This window comes from Ictalurus punctatus, chromosome 13, assembly GCF_001660625.3.
Source record: "Ictalurus punctatus breed USDA103 chromosome 13, Coco_2.0, whole genome shotgun sequence".
Lineage (NCBI taxonomy): Eukaryota > Metazoa > Chordata > Actinopteri > Siluriformes > Ictaluridae > Ictalurus > Ictalurus punctatus.
This window is the reverse complement of record NC_030428.2, coordinates 15,753,715-15,767,449: the sequence shown is the minus strand read 5'-3', so window position 1 is coordinate 15,767,449 and position 13,735 is coordinate 15,753,715. Positions and strand designations below refer to the sequence as shown.

Genomic DNA, 13,735 nt, shown 5'->3' with positions numbered 1-13,735 from the left:
TTCTGAATATTATTTTAATAACACCATCACCACCAGTAACAACAATAATAATAACTGAAATTACACAAATGACCCAGTCAAAAATGTACATACCCTTGTATTTTGGGCTTGTTAATACTCTCAAGTATATTCCATGTATATGCCTAAATAGTCTGTGTGTTTATTAGTTATGAGAGAAACCTTATGCATTTACTCTATGCCTGTGCTGAATGTGCTGGATACTAAAATAAGGGGAAATCAAAAGCACATGAACTTTCCAACTTGATAGTGATCCAAAGTACAAGGCCAAGTTGACCCTGCACTGACTGCAGACGAGCAGAGGAAGAACATGAAGGTTCTGGAATGGCCCTCACAGTGTCATTGAGCCACTTTGCCGAGAACTCAAAATATGCAGTATATGCATGGCAGACAAAGAATTTACAGGAACTGGAGACTTTTTTGCCAAGAAAAGTGGGAAGTTTTACCACCTGAGAAATAAAAATTGCTCATTCACAACTATCATAAGAGGCTACAAGCTGTCACTGATGCTCCAGGGGGCATTACGCCATGTCAGGAAGCAAGGATTGTTATGTTGATGGCTTAGTGGTTAGCATGTATGCCTGGTACCTCCGGGCCTCGGGGTTTGATACCCTCCTCCGCCCTGTGCGTATGGAGTTTGCATGTTCCCCTTGTACTTCAGAGGTTTTCTCAGGGTACTCTGGTTACCTCACCCAGTCCAAAGACATGCGCTGTAGACTGACTGGTATTACCAAATTGTCCATAGTGTGTGAATGTGTGTGCGATTGTGCCCTGTGACTGGTTGGCACCCCATCCATGGTGTCCCCTGCCTTGTGCCCAGAATTCCCTGGGAAAGGCTCCAGGCTCCCGTGTGACTCTGTGTAGGATAAGCAGTATGGAAAATGGATGGATGGATGATTCAAAATATATATATTTTTTTATATTAGACTGTCACCCATATTTTCTAGAAATGGCAAACATCTTACAAATTTTGCCAGGGGTATGTGATCAGAAGTGTATATCTATCTATCTATCTATCTATCTATCTATCTCTCTCTCTCTCTCTCTCTCTCTCTCTCTCTCTCTCTATATATATATATATATATATATATATATATATATATATATATATATATATATATATAGGCTATTTGTATAGCCTAAATATTGTATAAACATGGCAGCTTTGGTGTTGTAATAATTTCAGCTATGAAGGGAATGGCGACTCAGGTTGGGGCTTTAGTTCGATGATTTCTCTCCACTCCCTGTAGGGGTCTTTCTGCAGGTTGTTTACAAAACTATTGGTGTTGTAGGTGTCGCTTTAGCTGTGCACTGATTTCAGCTCAATTGATAGTCCTGGAGACGTGGCACAATGGGGTAAATACTTCCTTTTCCCGGAATATTTTATCAACATGTCTGGACAAAGTTTATGTCGCCTGTCTGCGCAGTGTGTGTGTGTGTGAATGCGTGTGTGTGTGTGTGTGTGTGTGTGAATGCGTGTGCGTTTTCGCCGCATAATCGCGGTCCTTCTACAGTGAGCTGCACAGAATTTGTTTCTCGGGCTCCAAATATGCTCATCGCTGTATCGGATGGAAAAGTTACCGGAGTGAGTTGTTTTATCGTGCGGCTTCATTTTGTTTTTTTGTTTTTTTTTGCTCTTTAGGTGAATCGGATGAGGGCGTTCATATTTCAGCACGGTCTCACGATTTCTGACTGTAGCCTATTATAAGTTATATTAAACGGAGGCGGTTATGGAGATTTGATTATCTTCATTCATCAAAATCGTTCTCGATGGTTAAAACCGAGCATTTAGCGTGGGATCGGGTTGATGGGGATGTGTGTAACGGTGAAGCTGAGAGGGAACCGGTTATAGCTCTGTTCCCATGTAAACGGTGCTGAGCTCCAGGGTTTCTGCATTTTGCTGCATGCATTACTAAACTGCAGTCTCCTTTGTTTTGCTCAGTGGAATGTGGAAATCACCGGCTGCGAGCCCACGCCGTCTGTCAGACATCAGCCCCCAACTTCGACAGTTAAAATTCCTGGCCGTCGAAGAAGAAATAAATGAAGACTTCAAGTCTTCCCGCTCGGTGGAGGACATAAAAAACGCGTCCATCGAGGAGCGCATCCTCAGGATCACGGGCTACTACGGCTACCAGCCATGGAGCTCCACTAACCCAGGTGACACAGCGCCAATAAAACATTACATCCTTTTAATCACACTGTAAACATGTATAACGCTTAACATACTGTAGGCTATAATCCCAGTGAACTCACATCCAAAGCTCCCAGGAGCATTCCAAACTGCCAACAGAAAGTACCTCCCAAATTCTAAGCTCATACTGCAGTCCTTTCATATTTAATGTTTCTTTTCCTTCCAGTACCATTAACCCCCCCCCCCCCCCCCCCCCACACACACACAAACAAAAAACAAAAAACAAAACAAAACAAAACAAAAAACAGTTGCACCATACTTGAAGCTTAATTGTTGTTTTTTTCTTTTAACATTATTTTATCATCCTTTTGGCATTTGTCATTAACCCTTTCATGCATAAATTATTTATAAGCATATATATTTAGACAGTTTTACTCGGGCTAAATAACACATTAAGAAGTAAACGTGTGTAGGAATACCATGAGTAAAAAAAAATGGTAAAATATTATATGTGAAAGAAGAATGGATCTTGGAAGTATAAGTTCTCCAAGGTCCAAAAACTGTTAACATTCAGTTCTAATGTAGATGTCTGAAATTGTAGAAAATATCATTTCTGAATAGCCTGATAACTACAGAAATTTATGTTAAATTACAGTAATGCTCCTAAGTGATTTGGAGCTGATTTACATTGCATCTTATCCTAAAAGTTTACAATAATAGATTCTTATAATGAGTGTCCATATGTGTGGAACGGTTAATTAAAGGAACACCGTCTTTCGTTATATTTTCTTTTTTAAAATGAATTTATTATTATTGTTTTTAGGTTTTTAAATCAAATTTTGCGTATCCTTATAATTACAGCACTATTTTTCTATCATCTGATCATAAAGCACTTCTGCACTCAAAGGTCCATTACAGTCTCGGGAACTCCAGGCTCTGACATTTGTGGTTAGAGGAAAATAAAGGCTTTCTTCCTGTACATCTTCTAAATAGTTCACTGGAATGAAGATGGTATCTATTTGTCGATCTGGTGACTTGGTTACTCCAAAATGGTGCCATCTTCTGTCAATCTCCAACTATGATTCTTGGAGAAATTGTTGCTTCTCTAACCATCCTCTTCACTGTGCATAAACTGGCGTCCTTTTCCAGCCAGATTAATAAAGACCTGCCTTGTTTTAAATGCATTTCAGGTGTGTCGCTATTATTTTAAATAGCCATTTCCTGATTTACAACTCACTTGTCATTTGTGTACTCATCACTGATCTTCCCCATCTAGATGAGGGACTAGGCATGAGTGTAACTAAGGGGTGGCCTTACTAGAGTGAATCATGGCCACCCATTTGGCCATCCTTGTATGTGGATAATATTTTATATGGATATTGGTCCATCCTAGATTTATTGGTCCACCCTAGATTTATTGGTCCACCCTAGATAAAATCATTGGGTCTAACCTGGCCACCCCATTGTAAAAGCTCTGGCTGTACCTCCAGTGACTAGGGGAATTTGGCTTCTGCGTCACCTCACATTTATACCCCAGTGAAACAGGAAGTCATGAATGGCTGCTTAAGAGTTACTAAACACTCAGGCAAAGTGTTGTATAAAATATGTCTGATGAGGGTTTTTTTTTTTTTTTTTTTTGGGGTTTTGTTTTTTTACATTTTTTGTTAAAATAAATTTACTTCAAATGAAGATTTGTTTTTTTCTCAGATGTTTAGCACAAGATTAAGCTACCACAATGTTTAACCACAAAAGACATTTTTCATCACCTGTCAGCTCCAATCATTCTGGAGCTGGCTATATATGAAACATCACAGATGTGATGAGGACAACCATTAAGTTCTATGGTGATGTTCAAGTTTGGACTGGAAAGTATGTCAAATCCCATGTGATTTTGATGAAGTGATTTAGGCCAGCATTGTCCCAGATACCTTTACTCAGTGTTATATTAGTGCATCTGTAACAACTGTTGTACTGATGTGAACCATGCTCACTTGAATGATTGACCTAACTACGTACACAAAGTACGTCTGTTCTGTGGCACTTTTCACATTAATATAGTGCGGTGTTTTGTCATTTAAGTGACACAAAACATTTGCTACACTAATAAATCACAGCCTGAATAGTTTTATACCTTTCATACCTTATACACACAGAGCCAATTATAAACAGACACATTTAACAGCTTCTTAAATATATTTTACTTATTGTTTTCAGCTTTTCTCTCAGAAACAAAGGATTAATCCTTTTCTTATTTCTGGTAAAAAGCACAAGTTACAAGCAGAACAACGTTCACATATGACGAACAATATGCTACAACTGTCTTGCTTTTTATCAGTGGCATGCTGTTCTTGTTATTTATAACTTGACTGGGTTCCTTCAGTCCGTTTTTCATTGTTTTTCACCAGTGCTTGTCATGTGAAATAATCCTTCTTCTCCTAATACCGCACCATACAAAAAGATGACTTGCTGTCACTACAAGGACTTTTTGTCATTTGGGATATACCAAAATTGGGGTAGATGGTAGATGTTTTAAATTGAAAAGCACTTTATGGACACTTTGTGGCTGTAATTGGTTAAACATAGACATGGCGTAATGAAGTGCTGGGGTAGTACACGTACCCCTGTCGTTCAAGAATAAACATACCGTACATCAATATGGTTTAAATTTTGGCATCCACATTAGCTCATTTGCTGTTAAGAGATCTGTTTTGGTGGATTATTTAGGGTTTCTGTGCAACATTTCTTAAAGTACACAGCATGGTATGAAGAAGTGAGCCTGGGCCTTATTCCTTTCTAACCCACACTCTAGATGAATTACTGCAGCCTGATTGAGAAGGAGCATGTGAATAATTGGTGTAGTGAACATGAAAGAGGTGTATTATGTACTCTTCTCCCTCAAAACGAAAATAGATAGCAGTAAAAGTTGACTAAGCATACAGTTTAGCAAGTTTCATGTTCTTTGGTTTGAATGGAAGGGTTACCACTTTTCTGTTTACCATGTTTGATATTCAGAGGAAACAAGAAATGAACCCAGTAAAGCATTACTGACTTGGGGCATTTTAAAAATGAGAAATCACAAATGCAGTTGCACATCTGCCTTTAACTGTGTAGTTTACACCACATCATTCTTATTACACCATTAATCACACCTTTGAAATAATGCATTACGCAACCCTAATGGTTTTGTTGTCAAGCTATTGATAGATATTAGCTCCCCTCTATTAATATCATGACCAGCTATCACTGATGAAGTGTGTTGTTTGCAGAATAACACCATTTCTAGCTGCCTCCAATTACAATAATAATAAACATAAGCAATTTTCTATTTACTGTTGTGTCTCAGCTTTGTTTCCTGAATATGAATATGTTATTATTTGACCTCTCCTGTGAGTTGACTGTAAAGAGTTTACTGTAAATAAGATAGTAACTAAGACTATTTTTGATGAGTCATCAGTGGTAGAGGAAGACTCCTAGCCTCACTTGCTCTCTTTGCCTTGATATATGAAGTATGCATAGCCTGATTTGTATGCACCCTCATGACGCATCCTCTCTGTGTGTGCAGTGTAGTGATGAGAAGCTTACAACTTTTATCTGTACACTAATTTTGTAAAGCAATACAGCTTGTTGATGCAGCTTTAACTCTAAAAGTTGTCCTTTACTCTAAGTTTACCCTGTAAATTATATGTGTTTAAACAATGTTCATATTAAAGCATATTATTCTGTGGTTACTATGAATTACTCACTAACTACTGTGAAATAGGAAACACATGTAGTTACAACAGTAAGGAATGTTAAGTCTGGATCTGCTGATGGGTATTGGGACTATTAAGAGGATACCTCCATATAGGTGAGTGCATAACAATTGTTTAATCTGCAATCAGGCCTAAAGAACAGACTCTGTAGTTGGTTCCCTATTGCCCTATTGAAGCACCTCTCCAGATTTCTGGAGATGCATTGATCTTGTGACCGTGGCAGTGACTGTGCTTTTCGATTTGCAAGGTGAAATATGGAGGGTGGAGGCTCCTGTCTAAATTAAACAGGGATCGATGGTGAGGCGAGACTTAGTGGTCAAACAGTGTAACAGATTAGACAGCCTATTTGTGCTATACAATTTAAGATGTTCATTTTTATATTATGCACATGTAAAAAAAAAAAAATGAAAAAACAAAATTAGCAGATAGATAGCTTAGTGAACTGTAGAGAATGGAAATCCTATGTAGGATGTCAAAGTATTTTCTTTCTTTTTATTATACAAGTCAATAGCTTGAGGATACTTTAAATCAGAGTTTTTCTAACTTTTTGGAGCAAGGGACCCCTTTAACTGTAAAATAAAGTTCATGGACCCCCTAATGGCGGATGTTTTTTATGAACATAATTCAATTAGTCATGAGTCAAATTAGTATTTGACTGATTAAACAGATGTTTACAATAATATTCTGTCTATTTATAGAATCCATGGAGCTTTTTTAATTCTTTATTTCTGAACTGTCCAAGGACAGAGTACATTGGGTTCAAGTTGACATTATTTATAGGACTATTAAGGTTGTAATGAACCCCATTCAATCAAGTTCACTGAAGTAGGCTAATAGCGACTTCCTGACTAGTCAATAGGAAATATAATAACTTATAATAATGGTCTATTGCATTTCCAACACTGTGACAAAATAAACTAAAAAAGTCTTGGATTCCCTGACTCCTCTTCATGGACTCTATTTTGAGAACCACCACATCAATTGATATAAACCTGACCTTGAAAGGAAAGAGGAGTGTTAATGTAAACCTCAATATAAGAGATGCTTTAGTAAAAGTAAGTAAGAATAAAATCTTGGTGATGATTGAAGGATGCAGTCAATTTAGATAACACCTTATTGGATGAGCCTACAATAGGCAGATCTTCTACAAGCCATAATGAACTAGTTATTAGTAAATTCCTATTCTCAGCGAATAAAAATATGACAAGCAAGATAGGATTGTAAGTTACAAAACTAAAGAGAAAAGAACTTTAATGATCTTAAGCTTTAAATGAGGCTTATGTATGGCATTCCTTATATACAAAATTAATATTTGGTGAGAACAAAAGAGGAATATATTTGATATAATCTCAGAACTGCTATTTGGTCCTGATATTAATTCATGTTAAATGATTTACAGTATATTTTAGTGACTGTGCTGTGTACTGAACGTTCAAAATGCTTGATCATGATTGCTTCTGCTATTTCCTGCCTTGAACAGGAGCCCAGGTCACATCTTAGTGCATGGTATCAGGAGTCACTGGGATAGAATGATGAGTGTCTCGGTCCTCTGGCTGACTGCTCCTTGGGACTGTCTGCCTCTCAGTCCTTCAGATTATTGACTGCTACAATGACAGCTCAATAAAGCTCTGGTATAATAAGTACCCATGCAGAATTTGATTAACATTCTTGTCAGTGCGTTCTGCCTGATGAACAGGTACATGTGGTGGAGCTGGAAACGATTGGTCAAACACAATAATTCTATAATTCTTGTAATGATGTTATTAAGGCATAATAAGTACATAACTAAACAATTAATTTAACTAACAGTAAAGGCCTCTGCTGCAATAATGATGCTATTTACAGTAATTGTGGGCACTGATATAATTACATCTATAAATATAAGCTGATATAGTTGCAGCAATCTGTGTTGCACCATGGTCCTGGAGAAACAACATTTTGTTCCAATGTACCTGTATGCAAGCTATATAGAGGAATGACAATAAAAACCAACTTGACTTGACTTGATATAACTAGAATCATAATTTATAAATTCTTAGCTTAAGTTCCCAGGGGATAGTGTCTTAACTTTTAACTCAGTATGAAATGATCAGCCCACATATAGGTTTTCTAACTATAGCTAAGCTAAACTATACACATATAACACACAACTTGTGTTGTGTCTGTGTCTGCAGTTGTGGAGAAGCCAAACAACGAGAGGGTGGAAGTGAAGGTTGATGGCCATATTGAGACAAATGTGATAAATGTGGAGAGTACAAGTAGGCAGCAGACGGTATGTTGCTGTCTGTGCTGGACTGTAGCCCACCTGAGGCAGGCACTGTGGGGCGTCACTGTGGTCCTCTGCATCTGTTCGGCCTGGACGGGATCCACTCAGCTGGCCAAAATGACACTCAGACAACTGAATGTTCCTTTCACTCTCACCTGGTTCTCTACCTCCTGGAACAGCCTCTTTTTCCCTCTATACTATCTGGGCCACTTGTGCTGGAGCAAGGAGAGGCAGAGCTTTCGACAGCGCTTCAGGTGAGAGATGGCTGATAATCTTCAGAGAGCTGACGAAGTTATGATTAGCTGAAAAGGCAGAAGATATGGCTCTTGTCCTGTTTTTTTTTAATCTGATTAATTTGCTTTTCAGCTGAAAAGGCTTTAAAGGATGCTTTGTCTCTAATTATGCAAAAGTATTTCCTTGGCACTAACAAGGACTGACTAGTCCTGACTGTGTATAACACTGATGTTATGTAAATTCATGCTGACTGACGTACAGTGTTTTGTGTGTGTGCATGTGTATAAACACAGGGAGTGCTGTCAGTTCCTGGGTGATGATGGACTGTCAGTGAAAACGCTGCTGTCGGTAGTGGCACCATTCGGAGTGCTGTGGACGCTCACTAGCTACTTGTACCTGCAGGGCTTACGCAGGATCCCTGCAACAGATGCTTCAGCTCTCTTCTGCTGCAGCCGTGCATTCATCTTCCTCATCTCCTGGATCGTGCTGCGTGATCGCTTCATGGGAGTCAGGGTGAGATTGACACTGTGAGGACATTTGTATTTTCTATCAAGCAAAAGAAGCAAATCTAAGTGCAGAAAAACAGCACCAAATAACAATTCAAAATAGCTGGTAGGCCTGTTACAGTGTCACAAATACACAATTCTGTTTCACTGTATAGTTTTTCAAAATACAGATTAATATGCATTTATGCCTATTGTCATTTAAATGACAACTTTTTGAATTTTCTTTCAACAACATTTTTAAGTGGCCTAAAAATATCTCAGAATTATTGCCACTACTACATATATCTTTTTTAAATATCTGTATACCAGCTCTCCTTTTTTAAGGTTGTTTATTGTACATCATGTTTGGTTCCCATGGTCTAGGCCAATTCATGTCATAACATAATTAACCAAACCTTACCGCCAGCAGCCGTCAGTGATTTGAATTAAAGAATAAGAATAAAATGTGAGCATTGCCTTTCACACGCAGGACAAATACGCCATCTTAACTGTCATTAGAGATCTGATTTCTGTACTCCCACCTGCATGGCGACTGCAGTGAAACTTATATACATCCCTATTATTGGTCAAATCTGATATGGGGCTGTAAGTATTTATAACCTTATTGGTGCCAGAGATATACGTACAGAGATTTAGCATGTATACAAATTTAGATTTTTTATTCTTATAAAAATAAACAGATTGTAAAGTAAAGGATAAATAAATTGCTAATAATAAGCTGTTTTTCAAGGATAAAGCCAGTGTAATATTTTAAATTAAATTCATGTGTGAATCCTAAATAATAAAGACTTTAATTAAAAAAATAATAATCCTTGAATTTTCCCCACCTGCTTATGTGGTCAGCTGATACTGTGGAACAGTTACCACCACCAAGCTGCAACATCTCTTCCTGTCAGCCTGCCTTCAAATCTTAAAAATCCCTTTATCTTTCTTTTTTGCATATAGATTGTTGCAGCCATTTTAGCCATTGCAGGCATAGTAATGATAACATACGCTGATGGGTTCCACAGTCACTCTGTGATTGGCATTTCCCTGGTGGTTGGATCTGCATCAACAGCAGCCTTGTACAAGGTAAAACTAGATGCAGTGCTATATGCATGTGAAAGCACTAAAATGCTGCATTATTTTATGTTGAGACTGACTACAAAGTGATTTATGAGTATAATCTTTCTCTCTGCAGGTACTCTTCAGGCTGGTTTTGGGTAGTGCCAAGCTGGGTGAGGCTGCATTGTACTTGACTGTCCTTGGAGGAGCCAACATGGTCTTCGTCAGCATTGTAACTCTCATACTCATCCTCACCGGAGCTGAGGATTTTGGCTCACCCAGAGATATACCTTGGCACAGTCTGTGTTGTACTGCTGCACTTCTACTGGGTAAGGTTACCATGCACTACTCCTTCATTTTGGAATGTGAATGTACATACACACATGACCTGTGATGTCACCCATTATTAACCATTATCGTGCTTATACTTGCTTTATACATATGTAATTCTGGGATGTGAATATGCTGTTTTGTTTTTCTTTTTTGTGCCCTAGTGTTCAATTTCCTGATAAATTTTGGTGTTTTGATAACACTTCCTACATTGATTTCTTTGAGCATTGTCCTCAGTGTACCTGTTAATGCTGGTGAGTTGCCCTCATATCTGTGTGACATGGGTGTCTCTATGAGTCCATAAACTTTCTCTCAAATTTGAAAGGCTTGCTTGTCAAATATGGCAGTGCCTTTTGTAATTTACAGCCTGTAATACCTGTGTTGTTACATGCAACTGTAATGTAACTTCATCATAACTATACATGCAGCTACAATGTAACTACTAAGAATTTTACACTAGATTGCCATGAAATGCCACTTACTGTATTCCATTTAAACCTGATATATGGCCTATATCTGAAAAGTCTTTCTTTCTTTTTTTCTTTCTTTCTTTCTTTCTTTCTATTTTACATATAATATAATACATATAAATAAATATAATATCTATTTTAATGAAAAATCCCAGACACAGAAATGCCAGCACTCTCACCACAGTCTGGGAATTCTGGCTTTGACAGTTCCTCATCCTTGGCTACATCACTTAAATTATCATAGATTTTGCTGGAGCTGGATAACATTAATAACAACATAGCTTCAAAAGGCTATTACACTTGACTTATGCTACAGGCTACTATCTATTGAATTTGTAGAGCGACCTTGTAATAGGCAGTCAAGAGTTGACAGGTGAACTTGAACAAACTAAATATATATACTTATATATATACTTACAGTATTTTCAGTTAGAGCATAGAACAGTGAAATCTGTCTAAAAGTCAAATATAAGAGTTTTAGTCATCGATTTTTTGTTTTTCACAGCTTCAATGAAATCAGACATTATAATTTGAAATCAGACATTTGTAAAAATGAAATAAGACATTTATAATTTAATGATGGTTTCTGGTTGCTGATAATTGCACTCCAAAGACACATTAAGAACCTAGCAAGTAGATGAAACTTGCTAATCACATCCATGAAAGTAAAAACTTAGATGCATACCTCTAGTCTAAACCAGATGTAAGATGGAAAACCCCCGCCCCAAAAAAAACAACAACCCTAGAATAGTTAGTATCTGTATTTGTATCCATTTATAACACAATAACTTTTCATTTTGGATAATGTACACATATTCAGTTACATTCCTATTTTCACTGTTACAGGTGAATTACAGTGCTATGTACAGTAATACACGTGTTTGTGGAAATACATGTGTATCTTGAAACTCGTGACTGGATGTGTGTAATTGCATTTGTACGAACTGCTTTTTTGAAAAAAGATTATTTCTGATTGTGACTGTATCTATGTACTCTTTACACAGGAGCTGTCCACTTTATTTTAAAGTGCAGTTTTATATAGACATTACACTTTGGCATTTCCAGTCTATATAAAATGTAGTTAAAATTACAGGTTGATATTAAACCGTCTAACACAAACTTCTAAATGTCATGTTAGAACTGTCAAGGTACATGTGTCTACTTACACAATCCTCAGTAGTTACATTATAATTGCTTGTATGGTGTATGTGTAACTGCACAGATATTACAGTTGCTTAGTATAAAGGGGGTCTAAATTCACCTTTGACCTTGCTGCACTTCCTCCTGCTTTTTCCAGTAATAGACCGCTACATGTGTGAGATCCAGTTCAACAGTGTGCGTATCATTGCCATGTCCACAATCTGCCTGGGCTTCCTGTTGCTGCTGCTTCCAGAGGACTGGGATCAGTATCTCCTGCAGCTTCACTCTATGGTGTATAACAGGAAGAAGCCACAAGAGGGAAGCAGAGACACAAACACTGAAACACTACACATTCACTCAAGCAAGACAGGAAACTGCAACGCTAAAACAGCATGTTCTCGTTAAGCTGATGTTTGCTTCATGTCACAAGAGGAGCACTGCATTCATATCAGTGTGACTGAAATAACAGCACCTACATAGAAACATAACTCTATGCAGGATTGCAGATTTGGTTGAGTGAACTATGCAGCACTTCTTCAGTTGATATTTACAAAGACTGTCAAAACATGAGGTATGAGATGAACACTGACTCCATCTTTTATTTATTGCCTCAACGCACAAGACTGCATAATGTAGTATCTTGGATAATTCAGAGTTCTAGCTGAAAATGATTTATGCTGCATTTGTTTTGTATTGGACAGTTATGTTTAATACAACTGAATATATTGTGACCTTAATGAATATCCCATTCTTTCTTAACCCAGATAGAACTTCTAATACAATATAATACCTTATAATGGCAATGTATGGACTGAAATCATATATGGATATACAAAGTACTAATCTTCAATTTCAATGCATTGCCACAGCCTTCACACTAATGCTCTTATGAAAAAAATATATATGCAAATTGGTTATCTATATAGTGGAAGTTTAGGGCTTTTATGTAATCCTAATAAACATTATACCCATGGACACCCATGAAACACCATCAAATCAATAATTCATATTATGTACTTCAATAACAGTGGCAATGTGTACTTATTATATTCCTGTGGAATTGTAGCTCACTGTAAACCTTTGTAAGGCATGACAGATGTTTATTACTTTGACATGCTGAATAACTAAAAATAAAGAACTAAACAATGTAAGGAACTTTACTTCTAATATATTTACTGTATATACAGTATGATGGCTCACAGAATGACTTGATGAGTATGAAAATTATGTAAATCATAGACTGTGGCCCTCACAGTCAACAAACCAACGTGTTAGACTGTGTTCTCCACCACCATGATCAAAACACTGATTGATGTAATGTTGATCAATAGTGTTCATCCCTCCAGTATACTTCCGGAGGCATATATGCCAAGGCACATTGAAGCTGTTATGTGTGAGCCTACACCTTAATAACATACTTTATATTTTGTCATCCAGTTGTATCTATTACACACTATATGCCACATGTATACAATATGCTTCATGTACACTACATGCCAAATGTTTGGAAGCAACAGTAACTTTTTGTTTGTTTACAAAATTTGACTAAATGTCAGTGGACATAGTGTACAATTAATGATGTCTGAATCATGTTACAGTTGAATCATTTTACATTTGTAAATTACTAGGAACTGGTGTGTGTAAGGGACTACTGTCAACAAACCAACACCTTAGAATGAGAGTACATCACTGCACAACTAGAGCAATTTTATTAGAAAAATCTTTGGTTAATATCGATCTCAGTAAATATGCAGTTTATTGGTTGTTAACTAATTGCAAAACACCTCTGAAGCTTCAGAAAGCACTTGCTTGCTTCCATACCTTTGGTTTGTAGTGTACATTTT

General features: G+C 37.2%; 1 protein-coding gene across 1 annotated transcript; it reads left to right on the top strand.

Moving 5' to 3' along the window:
• Positions 1-1,470: 1,470 nt before the first annotated feature.
• On the top strand, positions 1,471-13,526 carry slc35f3a (solute carrier family 35 member F3a). Its single transcript, XM_017484307.3, has 8 exons — positions 1,471-1,603; positions 1,961-2,175; positions 8,076-8,421; positions 8,695-8,914; positions 9,853-9,978; positions 10,088-10,280; positions 10,446-10,535; positions 12,049-13,526. The coding sequence occupies exons 1-8, from the start codon at positions 1,587-1,589 to the stop codon at positions 12,294-12,296; spliced, it is 1,455 nt and encodes a 484-aa protein (XP_017339796.1). The 5' UTR covers positions 1,471-1,586; the 3' UTR covers positions 12,297-13,526.
• Positions 13,527-13,735: the final 209 nt, after the last annotated feature.

Bases quoted from the DNA above. Each gene is read 5' to 3' on its own strand.
- slc35f3a (XM_017484307.3), top strand. The intron at 2,176-8,075 runs GTGACACAGCGC...CTGTGTCTGCAG, and splicing joins ATGGAGCTCCACTAACCCAG to TTGTGGAGAAGCCAAACAAC. The intron at 9,979-10,087 runs GTAAAACTAGAT...TTCTCTCTGCAG, and splicing joins CAACAGCAGCCTTGTACAAG to GTACTCTTCAGGCTGGTTTT.